The sequence below is a fragment of the Columba livia genome, chromosome 3 (assembly GCF_036013475.1).
Source record: "Columba livia isolate bColLiv1 breed racing homer chromosome 3, bColLiv1.pat.W.v2, whole genome shotgun sequence".
NCBI classification, from domain to species: Eukaryota; Metazoa; Chordata; class Aves; order Columbiformes; family Columbidae; genus Columba; species Columba livia.
Window position 1 is genome coordinate 103,099,158 of NC_088604.1, and position 13,615 is coordinate 103,112,772.

At 38.8% G+C, this 13,615-nt stretch overlaps 1 protein-coding gene across 18 annotated transcripts in view; it reads right to left on the bottom strand.

Annotated features, from left to right (window-relative positions):
• Positions 1 to 13,615, bottom strand: part of CDC42BPA (CDC42 binding protein kinase alpha) — a 193,384-nt gene that overhangs the window by 69,136 nt on the left and 110,633 nt on the right. For 15 of the 18 annotated variants that reach the window (XM_065058622.1, XM_065058625.1, XM_065058621.1 and 12 more), the window contains exons 10-15: positions 12,604 to 12,683; positions 11,401 to 11,567; positions 10,828 to 10,950; positions 5,149 to 5,282; positions 3,461 to 3,703; positions 3,095 to 3,205 (exon numbers count right to left, since the gene is read on the bottom strand). In XM_065058622.1, coding sequence (XP_064914694.1) covers positions 3,095 to 3,205; positions 3,461 to 3,703; positions 5,149 to 5,282; positions 10,828 to 10,950; positions 11,401 to 11,567; positions 12,604 to 12,683 — 858 coding nt within the window. The remainder of the gene's footprint in view (positions 1 to 3,094; positions 3,206 to 3,460; positions 3,704 to 5,148; positions 5,283 to 10,827; positions 10,951 to 11,400; positions 11,568 to 12,603; positions 12,684 to 13,615) is intronic. The other 3 variants (XM_065058629.1, XM_065058638.1, XM_065058633.1) reach the window with 2 other exon arrangements.

Below are 13,615 nucleotides of genomic sequence, written 5' to 3' on the forward strand. Positions count from 1 at the left end.
TTCCTGCCCAAATTTAAGAGTGGAATCCAAAGAGATGTTTTCATACATGCCTGTTTCAAGTGGACAAACGGTGCAACAGAGACATAATGCATCTCCTGGCACAGAGATAGCTGGATGCTGTTCAGTGCATGCCAGGATGTGGGTTGGCTGCCAGGACACACTGCTGACTCCTATTAAGCCTGATTTTTCTGAAAACCCAAATACATGACATCCACTGGATCTCCTTTGTCCACACACTTACTGACAACTTCGCAGAAGCCCAGCAGGTCAGTGTCGCAGGACTTGGCTGGATGGAAGGCACTCTGCTTTCTTCCCACTAGGTTCTGCTTCACCCAGGAACTCACCAACTGTATTCTTTACTAGAGCTTCTACCCCTTTCCTAAGGAAGTCCCACCCACTCCTCCACAGTTCCCAGGGTCTTCTGGATGAAAGTCACAGTGGCGCAGCGGGCCATCTATGATAAGAGGATGCGCATCTTGGCCAGTGGTTCCCTCACTTCTCACCCAAGTTCCTTCAGAACCCCCTTGGCAAGGCGACTGCTCCAGCCAACTCCACATCTGACTCACCTGCCACCTCTAACACTGTCTGCACATCATCCTGAGGCTGGTCCAGCTCACCTGACCAACCTGCTGCAAGGAACATGCTCTGTGCAGCAACTGCCCCTGCTTCAGCAGTAAAGTCTGATGCCCCAAAAACTCGTCAAGTGTTTCTGACACAGCCCTGTCCACTCAGAGATGACCTTTTTCATTCCTGCCACCAAGAAGCCCCATGAGTTTCCTAAGGTGGCTTGTATTTCAGGAACTTCCCACAACCACCCTGAGCATCCTTTGCAAAGTGCTCTAAATTCTCTGTATTTAGACCACAACAACCTGTACACAATCCGACTTCATTTATGGGCTTTTCTGTTCTCCTAATTTGGAGAAACTTTCCTTTTTTTTTCTTAAAACATTGGACTTTATGATAGTCTCATAAGCTTAAGTAGGGAACCACGCAGAGCTTTTAGCAAATGGATAATGCACTATCACAACAAATGCACATGATCCAAAGAGTGTTCACTGCACTGTGATATATTCCTAAGCAAGCTACAAATCCCCTTTCATCTTTTGATAAACTTGCCATGTTATTATAAATCAGTGTATTGTTTATTCTCAGTAGATCTCAAATAGAATCATAGAATGTCCTGAGTTGGAAGGGACCCACAAGGACCATCGAGTCCAACTCCTGTCCCTGTGTGTTCTGACACTGTGTGTCTGAGGGTGTTGTCCAGTCTCTTCTTGAACACTGTCAGGCTTGGGGCCGCGACACCTCCCTGGGGAGCCTGTTCCAGTGCTCCAGCTCCCTCTGGATGAAGAACCTTTTCCTAATGTCCAACTTAAACCTCCCCTGGCACATCTTCCTGCCATTCTCCCAGGTTCTGCCATTGGTCACCAGAGAGAAGAGATCAGTGCCTGCCCCTACTCCTCCCCTTGTGATGAAGCTGTAGCCACCATGAGGTCTCCCCTCAGTCTCCTCTTCTCCAAGCTGAGCAAACCCAGTGACTTTAGCCGCTCCTCATACGGCTTCCCCTCCAAACCCTTCACCAACTTCGTAGCCCTCTTCTGGACACTCTCCAGTAGCTTTTTATCGTGTGTCACCCAGAACTGCACACAGAGCTCCAGGTGAGGCCGCACCAGTGCAGAGCAGAGCGGGACAACCACCTCCCTGCCCGGCTGGCAATGCTGTGCTGGATGCACCCAGGACACAGTTGCCCTCTTGGCTGCCAGGGACACTGTTGGCTCACGTTCAACTTGCCGTTGACCAGAACCCCCATATCTCCGCAGAGCTGCTTTCCAGCCTCTCGTCCCCCAGTCTGTATGCACAGCCAGGGCTGCCACATCACAGGTGCAAAATCCAGCACTTGCCCTTGTTGAACTTCATGCAGTTGGTGATTGCCCCGTTCTCCAATTTGTTCAGATCCCTCTGCAGGGCCGCTCTGCCCTCGAGAGTGTCAACAGCTCCTCCCAATTTTGTGTCATTCCCCCCAATTTTGTGTCATAAATTCCTCTTGCCTTGTAACTATCATATGAACTCTTTGCTGATGGTAAAGATTCATGAAAGCAGAAGAAACACAACTTCATTTTCAAATAACAACCTGTATTCACAGCAGTAAAAGCTTTATAAATCAAAATTTCATATTGAAATGATTTATTTTCATTTAACAAAGGAAGGCAAGATAAAATGTCTGCAAAAATACCCCAAGTTTTCTGTGAAGTAACTTAGTCTCAACAAATGTCCCACAGAATACTAATTTAAAAAACCCTGTTATTCACGTAAATTAAGACCAAAATAGGCCTAACCTGGCATTTTGCACAAAAAGTTTAGTATTACCCTACTGGATGAAACACTGGGAACAGGATTTTGCTGTAAATGAACAGCAATCCTCATGTGGAAACAAAACAACTTTCTCACTTGATTTTTGAGAAAGTCTAATTTCTTCAGAGCACTGCATAAAAGGCTACATCATGGAATAAAATAACATTTGTGGCTTATTTAAATTCTGCTTGTGAAAAACATGCACGTGTGAGAAATCTCATCAATACAAACAAAGTCTTCATGCTCAATGCTGCTCTTGTGCACAAATGTCTCAACTTCTGGCTGAAAAGCACAATAAATCACAACTTTTCCTTTACAAGTACATCAGTTGACATCTATTGTGGAGGAAACCATTTTTCTTCTGATTTACGCACTGAGGAACAACACAGTACACAAAACACCTATACAGAAACCTCCACAGGCTGCAGGTTTATCTTCACATACTTAACCATCCTACACTAAAAAAAAAACCCCACTTTTAACAGGTGAAGTTAAACGAAGTAATACATGAAGCAACTTGACAAGAAATAATCGAGTATTAAGAAATACTTCAGTATGCAGTGAACACACTGGTCTGTTAATTTTTCTGGACAATAATGCAACGCGTGCTTGCATTAATATTCAGCAGCAACTGAAGTGAGAAATGACAATGCCCTTTTGTCCCACATCTGAAAGCAATCAAACAGATCCAAGCCCTAGTTGACTGGTAAGCTTGCAGGTGTTAATATCAAAACAGACTAACCTTTAGCCCTTCTACTTCGCTTTCCAACTGTTTAGAGTACTGTTCGCTCCTCTCTCGCAATTTCCTGTCTTTGGATGCCTCAGCAGCTGCGGCTTCAGCTTGGACTTCCAGCTACAAAAGTACATACGTTTTTAATAGGTAGGATTCTTTGACTTTTTTTTCAAAATCTATTGGTGGTTTTTATTATAAGAGATAAATCTTCAGCACTAAACTCAACACTTCAAATTATTAGAAAACAAAATTGCTACTGTTTGAAACAACGATCAAAGAGAAAGATTTACAGATAACATTAAAAAATTACTTTGTCAGAAAACCTTACATAAAACCACTATTTCATAGATTCTAAACAGTCTTCTCACCACTTACTTCTTTTTTAAGTCTCTCTGTTCTGCGTAACTCTTGCCTTAAACTTTCTACTTTTTGCATCACCACTTCCATTTCTTCCTCCTTATCTCGGAGCTGGCGGGCAAGCTTTTGTTTTTGAGAGTGCAAGTCTGTCAGCCGCTCGTTCATCTCTGAGAACTCCTGCATTGCCAATTTCCGCTGGCTGTGTGCATCTTTCAGCTCTTTGGCTTGGGATTTTAATCTGTCACTAGACTCTGCCAGTTCCTACAGTTTAAAAAAAGAATTAAGTAATAAACCTAGAAAGCTGCAATGCCAATTCTGACTTTGGATGCACATCTAACACCTTCTCCAGAGTGAACAGAAACTATATATTCATGTCTTTTCACGAATGCATCTACAATACAAATTGTATGCCTCTACAAATAAGGAAAGAGGCCAGGTTTTACACTACTAAAGTTAGTAAGATTGTATAAACGTAAAGCAAGTCAGAATTTACTCAATCATTATAAGTTCAACCCAAACGCTTTCAAGTACTTGCATTGAACTATAAAAATATCTTGCTTTCTTAAATTAAAATGTCGTCAGTGTAGTTTTTCAAGAGTTACTTAAATGAATAAAAGGAATAGTACTTATCTCAACTGCTAAATGATTAAAAAAAGGTTTTGCGTTAATTGAATGGAAAACTCTGCTCCATGAAAACTGACCTGCAATGCCCAGTGTAATTTCCACACACTGTATCATAATATCAAATATTACAGAAAGTTTCAGGCAATAAAACACTGTAGTGATTAACAGCAATATATGATAATTATTCTTTTAAAAGAACCCACGTGAAATAACACTTCTAGTGCTGTGATAAGTCTACAGCACAATACCTTCACAAAGCTTGCTGTGTCCTACATCTGCGCTACTACGCTACGAATGAGGGACCACAACAGTTTAAATGGTTTAATGATGTTCAGCCAAACCGCAGCAGAACAAAGAAGCAAGGAAAAGCGAGTCTGAGGATGAAAAGAAGAGCAGCAGGAAGAATTAATATTTGGCACTGTTGACATCTACACAAATTTAAAAGCATTTTCTAAGGTTATTAAAAGGAGTTCCTAATCACTACAAGTTGTTTTAGAAGAGACACGGTCTTTCTTGGACAAACTGGCAGCTTTCAAGGTTTCAAGAGCCTTAAGGGTTAAAAGAGCGAGCATTTATTCCAGGTGGCACATCGGCAGTGAGTGTGGACTCTAGAATACTGGGTCAATGCAATCATGATGAGAAACAGGCTAATACATTTCACACCTGATCACATTTTCAAGTTGATTTAACCATGAACACAAAAAAGACCATGAAGACAGTCTCTCCCATACTTTAGATTAAATTAGTTGTCTGGAATAGTTCTTCTCTACTCTGTCTTCCAACTGCTATCATTATCATCTTAATCTGAAGCTACGAAATGGGTTTTTTTGCAGCCACCATGCAATTTGGATCATGGAGGTTTTCCCTACCTAGAAGCAGTCACCTAGGACCACTGAGATGTCATACATACAACATGTTAATTAATGTCCTTGTCTTCAAAAAAGAAGCAGAAGGCAAAGCAGGTCATGCTACACATCTGTTGTCTGCTCATTAATTTTACACTTGAAAGTTATGTCAAGCAAAACTAACAAAAATAAAACAGTCTTTAGAGTTTAGAAGAGTTGACGACAAAATGCTTTTACCTTATTAAGATCTTCCCGTTCTTGCTTCAGCGTTCTGACCTGTTTCTCAAAAGCCTTTATTTGTCTGGAAGCATCATCCAACTCCCGCCTTGCAGTGCTGGCCTCCTCAAGTTGCTGTTCTAGCTGACCAGAATCTACAAAAAGTGGACAACTTCTAAATGTATCAAGAAAAAAAAAAAATCACCAATATTCTACAATAGCATAGGTTTGAAGCCCCTTTAGCATTTGTTCTGGTTTCCATTTAATCACAAAATAATGTCATTCTTATCTGGTTTAGAATAGGGAGTAGGTTGTTTCAACTGCCATTATCCGCTCTTAACAGAATAAAAGGCCACAGCTTGCTGCAAAACAACACAGGCAATGAAAACAACTTGTCTTTTCACATTATAATAATCATGCACTATACATAATTCTGCAATGTATGCTTTAACATGATCTATACATTTGACTTTCATGCACTGTGATGTAATATATAACGCATCTTTTATTACACTGTAATTATAAGCAGCCTCCCTTCTCACCCCAAATTCCCCCAGAAAGCAACAGTAAAAGGAACAGGTCACTCAAGAGCTGGCAAGTGTTCTCCTGTTGATACACTTAAAATTAACTTCAGATGATTTTACTTATTTCTAGCGTGAAAACCACTTATGTTTATGTGATCTGCTTTATTACTACTATAAATACAGGAAAACTATTACTGCCAGTTTCTTACCAACTGTGAGTTACGCAATGAAAGTACATTTCTAAGCCACAGCTAAATAATGTCACATCAATAGACCCAAGTGCTACAACACAAAAAGCTGTAATCCATAAAACACGACAACTGAAGATTTCTAGCTAGTGGGAGGTTTTTTCCCTCCTAGTCCTTCACTTAAAAATGTTAATTTAAAGCAAGATATATCTGAAGGTAGGTTAACTCCAAGTTAACTGGGCATTTTGCTTTTGATTTAATTTGTGGCAGGTCTTCAGACCATACACATTCACCCACAGAACAGGAACCCACCTATACTCTTAATAAGAGCTTTTTACTGTTTATTCATAAATGCAACTCTAAGAGATTGGCTCTTGGAGAAATCATACATTAACACACATACATATCTAAGAACTGCAAATTCTGAAACACAAGAATTCTATAAGAAAATTAATACCATTAGCTTATAATCAGGCAAATATTCACTGTTGTTTTAATTCATTGACTCTTGTTTAAAATTTTTGAAGAATTAATTTAAATAAGAGATGTAGCTCAAAGCCAGAAATTATTAACTGCTGCTCTTATGTAGCCTACTCTGAAGTCACCAGAAAACAAGTTTATATATGCTCTGCTGAGCCAAGATAAATCCCTCTTCTGTGCATGAAGTACTTTGTTTCACAGCTCTGTTTTCTTCTTCCACAGCTGCCCTTTACATTTTTGGCAATGTGAAAGATTCCTCAAAGTCTTCTCCTATGTAACTTAGCGAACAAAAACTACATCTTTGACCTCAAAAAATTGAAAGCACATGTTAGCTTGTCATTTCCTAGAAAACTAGATAGACAAGAAAAATGTATTTTTTCTAAGACCCCCCAGTGATACTCCTGAATCCGACACAATTTCATGTTCATTTTTATTACCTTTTTGAGCAGGTGTTTACTCTTACAGCTCCAGAAGAGGCAGTAAAACAGGCTGAAGAGTATCACCCAAAATCTAGTTGTGACATAACATGCATTCAATGGTAATTTTCCATCTAATTACTCTAGTTGTTGCTAACATTTTAGCTAATATATGCAAACACTTACTGTAGGATGTTATTATGTTACATTTAATTGCCCAAGAGATGAGCCAAAAGCATGAAGTTCAGCTCTGCACCTGAACGGTACCTTCTTTAAAGTTCTACACTTGGAAATTTAGATATTTTAAAAGCCACTCAGAAAACCTGGAACTAGCTCCTCTAAATTTGGAAGCATTCAGTCACGACCATCATTTGGTTTGTGCCTATATACCGTCATTAATTTAGTTTTTAAATCTATCCCACAAAAAAATAAAAGGCATACAAATCAAGCAAACTACAACATTTTCTTTTTTCCAATTTTAACGGATTAGCTGGTATTAGTTACAACTGAAGGCACAAATGAGTGTCTTCTAACTAATGGTTGTATTGACTGGACCAGACAAGGCACTCAAGTATATACTGGGGAAGTTATGTGGTGACTGGGGGTGGATTAGACAACTCTACATCTTCCTCATTTGATCAAAGTATTCACTTCCAACCCAAAAAACAAAAGCACATATTGTTTCTAGGAATAATTATACAAATATGTATGTGGAGTGAAGCAGAAAATTCTCCATGGATACTTAAGAGAAAACCTTCTCAGTATTAAATGACTTATTTTAAATGTACACAAGGATATCGATTGTGTTGGGGAATGTTCATGCACCTTTTTTCATTATCAAAGGAAAAGAGTAATACCTTCAGCAACGAACTAAAATTTAAGTTGCAGCTTGATAGTCAAGAATAAAATATAATTTAAAGCTGATCCTGATGCTTTTCTATGCAGCATTGATCTCATTTAAAAGCTGTTCTTGTAGATACTGCTTTTCAGTGGTCCCAATGAGCCAAAACCAGAGCTGAGGATTGCTGCAGAACAGAGGTTTCCAATCGTGTTGTCTTTTCCTCGTTACAGTAGCAGTGGATTGACATTTGGGTGGAGAGAAACTTCACAAACCTTTGTCCTGACAGAGCACCAACATGGCATCGCTCAAACCAGAGCGATCCCCCCTGAGCTAGGCAAGCCATGTTCACATCTAAAAAAAATGCTTATGGTACAACACAAAACTGCTGCATCGCACCAGAGCAGCTGTCCAACTGTATATTTAGAACTTCTTTTCTTCAGACTACCCATTTTAACAGCACATAATCTATGTGCTGCAGTCTTCAGTTCATATATAGTGTGCTTCTGCTCCATAGTGTAGCAGCAGAGTCTAAACACACCAACTAAAATGTCTGAAGTTAAGTTCAAGTTATTCTTTCTGTGGGTGTCTGCTGGCATTCCTGACACTTTCAGGAACTGAATGAAGTCTTTTCACAAATATAAACCAGAATGAATGGCCACATTTTTGCCATTGCCACAGGTAAGATATGGACATATAACAGAGATCCATCTACTGCTACTTGTGTCTGATTTTATTCTCACTTAAAATGGAGACATCTTCATATTTGGATTGACAAGTAGAATTAGGTTCGTCCTCCCCATTTCTACAGTTCTAGTCCCAATACCTAACAGCCTCTATCAATATTGTTAATTTTCCTAAATAAAAACCACCTTGCTGTACTTGCTTTCTTTCACTTTGAAGATGTCTCTGCTTTCAAGATTCTATTTTGAAGAAACCATTATGGAACAGGATAGTGCAAGTCCTATGCTCTGAATCGCTTTGAGAGGAAATTCCCTTTAACTTAATTCAGAGCATCAAATCAAGAATACTAAATAGTAGTATTAGTATCTGGCCTTTAAAGTACACTCAAAACATATTAGCTAAACAGACAGCAAATTGGTTCACTAACAGTTACATTTAACATGGTGGTGCAACAGAAACTCTCCCTCTGTAAGTTCTTAAAACATTAATTGCCAGAATCCGGGAGAGTAAGGCTGGAAAAAGATGGATTTGGATATATGAAACTTCTTTGAATCTCTCCCTAAATGTCTCCAGTAGCCTCTGTAAAGATACAGGATACTGGACTAGGCAGACCTTTGCTTTTTAAACTAGTCTGGGAGTTCTAGAGAAAGGCAGTATGACATTAATTAAAGAAATTCAGATCTTTATCTGCACAGATTTCAAAAACACTTTTCAAACTTAAAGTAGTAAGATACTTGATAGCCAAATTTTTAGTTATCATAAAATCTTTGTGAACTCTCAGAACTGAAGGAATTAAATGGAAAGGAAATAAGTGGTCAGTATCGTAAGAAATGATAGCTCACTGACAGCACAGCTGAGAGGTGGTTCTTCCACCTCTGATCTTCCTTTCCTCGTATGCTCTTATTGCTTACCTTGTGCTGATTTATCAGATCGTGAGTTGATTAAACTCCCTACATCTAGATAGTTCTTTCTTTGTTCAATTCAGTGAATTAAACTCCAGGGCATGCACAGAGAGAGGAGGGGCCACGCAGCTGTGAGCAGAACCCATTTTGATGGCAGAGTTCTGCTGTTCCCAGAACTGCAGCCTTATAGCCCACAGTGCCCTCCCTCATGGAAAGCATCCTTCCAGTATCACTGCAGTTTCATGCACACAGATCAACTCCCAGATAGCCAGAACTTTTCTAAAAGTACTCTTCCAAGAAAATACTCAGAAAACCACATCACCATTTTGAACTAGCTTTTGTTCCACATCCAGTTACAACGTGCTAAGCAACAGCACACTATAAACCTCTGTGGTTTCAAAGAAAATATAATCAAAATTGTGATCACACCTCACAAATTTGGCCCTTCCAAGGGAAATTCAACAGAAAATGGGATAATGGAAAATATCATAGAATCATTTTGGTTGGAAAAGACCTTTAAGATCATCGAGTCCAACAGTTAACCTAACACTGTCAAGTCTACCTCTAAACCACGTCCCTAAAAACCTCATCTATATGTCTTTTAAACACCTCCAGGGATGGTGGCTCAACCATTGCCCTGAGCAGCCTGTTCCAAAGCCTGACAGCCCTTTCTGTGAATAAATTTTTCTTAATTTCCAATCTAAACCTCCAGTGGTGCAACTTGAGGCCACTTCTTCTTGTCCTGTCACTTTCTACTTGGGAGAAGAACCCAACCCCCTCCATGCTACAACCTCCTTTCAGGTAGTTGCAGACAGTGATAAGGTCTCCCCTCAGCCTCCTTTTCTCCAGGCTGAACAGCCCCAGTTCCCTCAGCCGCTCCTCATCACACTTGTGCTCCAGACCCCTCACCAGCTTCATTGCCCTTCTCTGAACTCTCCCCAGCACCTCAATGTCTTCCCTGTAGTGAGGGGCCCAAAACACACACAGCATTCAACACAATTGATACGTAAATCATAACAAATCATTCTTCCATAAAATACTTTAAGACTATTAAATCTGCTAGGCTAAAGCCTTCACCCCTCATGTTTACTCACATGAACAAGAAACAACACCTTCCTTTCTTCCAATTTACTACCTACATACATGCATACCAGAGTGCAGAGATGTACAATGCAAGGAATGCTACGGTAATGTCACAGTGACTATGATTCTGAAAGGACTGCAGTGACTTTTGATAGTGCCAAAAATAACCAAACAAGTGCTCCATCCACTCTTGCAGTGCACGCTGCAGGATGAAGGAAAAAAAAAAAAAGAAAATAAAAGGTACTCCTAAGGAAATCGGTCAAGGTGTCACAGATTCTCAGGTTAGAGCTGGATTCACATCCGTGTACATTAGCAACACAGCAATTTAAAACTAGTGGAACTCTGGAGCTCTACCACTACTAATAATAGCAGATGTCATAAAAATCTTCCTTCTCCCTTGCAACTGTAATTACTGAAGTACTGCATATTAAGTTGAATTTGCAGAAAATGTTGAAATATCAATGACGAGCAAAGTGTAAAATGAGAAGTCAAAATAGACCAGAAGACTCTTTCAGAAAGAAAGTAAAACAATCTTCTCAAAATATAGTTTCCTGTTACACTTTTACATTAATATTTATAACATACCTGTTACCTGTTTCTTCAACTTTTCAATTTCCTCTTTCAAACTTTTGATTTCTAAATCTTTGCTTGCTGCTATTGGGCCATCCACTGTCGAGTACTGCAGAGCCTGGACCGTCTGGGTGGACTCTAGGAAAAGATATAAGAGAGAGGGACAAATTATACACCTGACATCTAAGGAGGTCAGAAAGAAATCACCAATAAATTAAGACATGCCAAACAGCCCCTCCAACGAGGATTCTACAGTTTACAGTTTCCAACTACAAACTGCCAATTTTTCAGTAATTCTCAGCTGGACAATTTAAGTTCTTAGAGTTTTATGTATGAAATCTTCATGCCATAGCAACCAAAGCACAGTGCGATCCAAGTTAGCATGTTCTAAGAAGTTGCATACATGGAATATTTCAGGCATAAAGAGTAACAGAAGTTTAATTTGTCAAAAAAAAATAAAGAAGATAATTCTTTTCTGCTAGAAACCATTCCAGAAGATCTATTTTTTCCAAAGTATAAAGCATACCTTACAAAGCTACAAGCTAAGTCAAAAAAGTGATTTTTTTTTTTTTTTTTAAATGACTATACCTTGCAGTTTTCTACTAAGTTCAAGCTTTTCCTGTTCTAGACGTCTTATTCTCCTCTCATAAGCTTCTGTTGCTAAACTGTCCTCCAAAGTTCTTTGAATGCTGGCATCAAGATCCATGGAAGGTGGTCCAGCTGTCAGTCTTAGACAGCTGCGGTCTGAAAGCACACTGAGGAAGGGAAAGAAAAATGAAACAGTATTGGATTTTACAACAGTCTGTATCAAAGTATCAACCAATAAATAATGGTTTAAATTAATTAATATGTAATTTATTATATAGTCAAGTAACACCTTGTTCATATGTGCTGATTAAAAATTGAATTAATTTTTAACTAGCATGATCTCCTCAATACATTTTTTTATCACATAACAGTGAAGGAACTCCTGATAAAAATTATTATAATGGAGAGTCTACGTTAGCCAGATGGCAAAAACCAAGAACGTAGATAGTCAGGAACATTACAATAACAGTTTATTTTAAAATAATTAATCAAGTTTCCCAAATACAACCACAAATGCCGTGAAACCATCACATGACGGCCAGGGCATGTACAGTTCAGAAGCGCTGTGGCCCTGATTCTGTGGATACGCATGTACACATACTACTACTTATGCAAATAATCATTTTGAAATCTACAGGACATGTCACGGAACCAGCATTAAGCACATGCGTTTGCAGACACATAGGCCTGTTTTTTCAATGGTTGTAAACATTCTTTATTTATGTACTTTCATAAATGATGAAGTACCATACATGGACTTGCTTGTTAATGTTCAATTCAAAAGTAAAGATAAGACAAATACCACATTAATACCAAATCTTGAAAAAAGTGATGTTTTTAAAGTTTCCATTCAGACTTAAAAGAGTGTCAGAGGACCAGAAATAACGTTTTTAAAGTCTAATAAGCTAAGTTTTCTCTGGGTCCATCAATCTGGTTTTAACTTTATCATATGCCGTTAACTTCATTGTCTGAAAACCACCTTTCTCAAAGAAACTCCTCTGAACACAGGTGCTGACCTTTAAATGCATGTAAATTTTACCTGCAGAGCGCGCATTCTTTTGGACAGACAGCATTTTAGATTATGGCCTAGTAATGTCTCCAGTAAACCACATTCCTTGGTATCTGTTGGCAGCTGGTTTCAGAGACAGAAACTTAAGATATTATGTAACTAGCCTACAGACAACTTTGGAAATCTTAACTTACCAGCTACTTGTATATGTAAAACCCACAAATGGTAAATGATGGCCAGAAAATGCAGTGTGGGATGGTGGAGGCATTGTTTCCTAGAAAAATAATACAACAGTTGAGTAAGTAATATCCTACTGGACTTAAAAGATTTTTGAGTTTAACCATATGTGAAGTGTTACTGACAATATCATATTAACTATAGTCAGTCATCCTTATCTACAGCCCGACTATGAAACAGCATCACCTAAATCCGTTTATAATAGCATGCAATATAAAAAAATACAGCATGCTGGCATAAAAGTGCTTTTCTAATTAAACAGACTACCATTGGAGGAAAGCAGAATATTATACTTATTATATTAAAAGCCAGTTTATTCCTTTTTAGGAAGGATAGCACAAAGAGTATCACCTTTCCTAGCACAAAGAGTATCACCTTCTCTTGCCTCCTGTACTCCCTCCCCTCTGCTATTCAGTCAGTGGGGCTTCCTGCCTGCAGATTTACCAACCCCACTTCTGAGCGGGCTCTCTCTGTTTGAAGAGAACAATACTCAGACATTCACTAGAAAGAAGTAATATAATACAACAGGTTTTCCTAACCCCATTAGTGCTTTGACCATTTCTTCCTTCATTGCTCCTTTTTCCTGCCAAAGAACTACAAACCAAGACAAGTTTTGAGCTTCTGCTCAGGCTAAAACAATGCTGTTGCTATGTTATTTGAACCATTGTAAGTTCTAATATTCTTAAATACCCTGTTAAAAGTTTCCTGATTAACCTCAAGATGCAAGGTTTATGTTGCCATATTAGAGATAGCTTCAATGGTCATCAAAATAAAATCCCTAAGAAGATTATCACACTGAAAGTGCTAGAAGGTTCTAAGTTTTAAGAAAAGGTAATATCATGATTAAGAAAAAAAGAATAAAAGAAAGAAGGAAAGGAACCAGTTGTGCATTTTTACATGTAGAATTCAGCAGGAGAGAACAAGCCTGTATTCAAAAGAAATCAGAAATTACTTGTCAAGTGGTGGTGG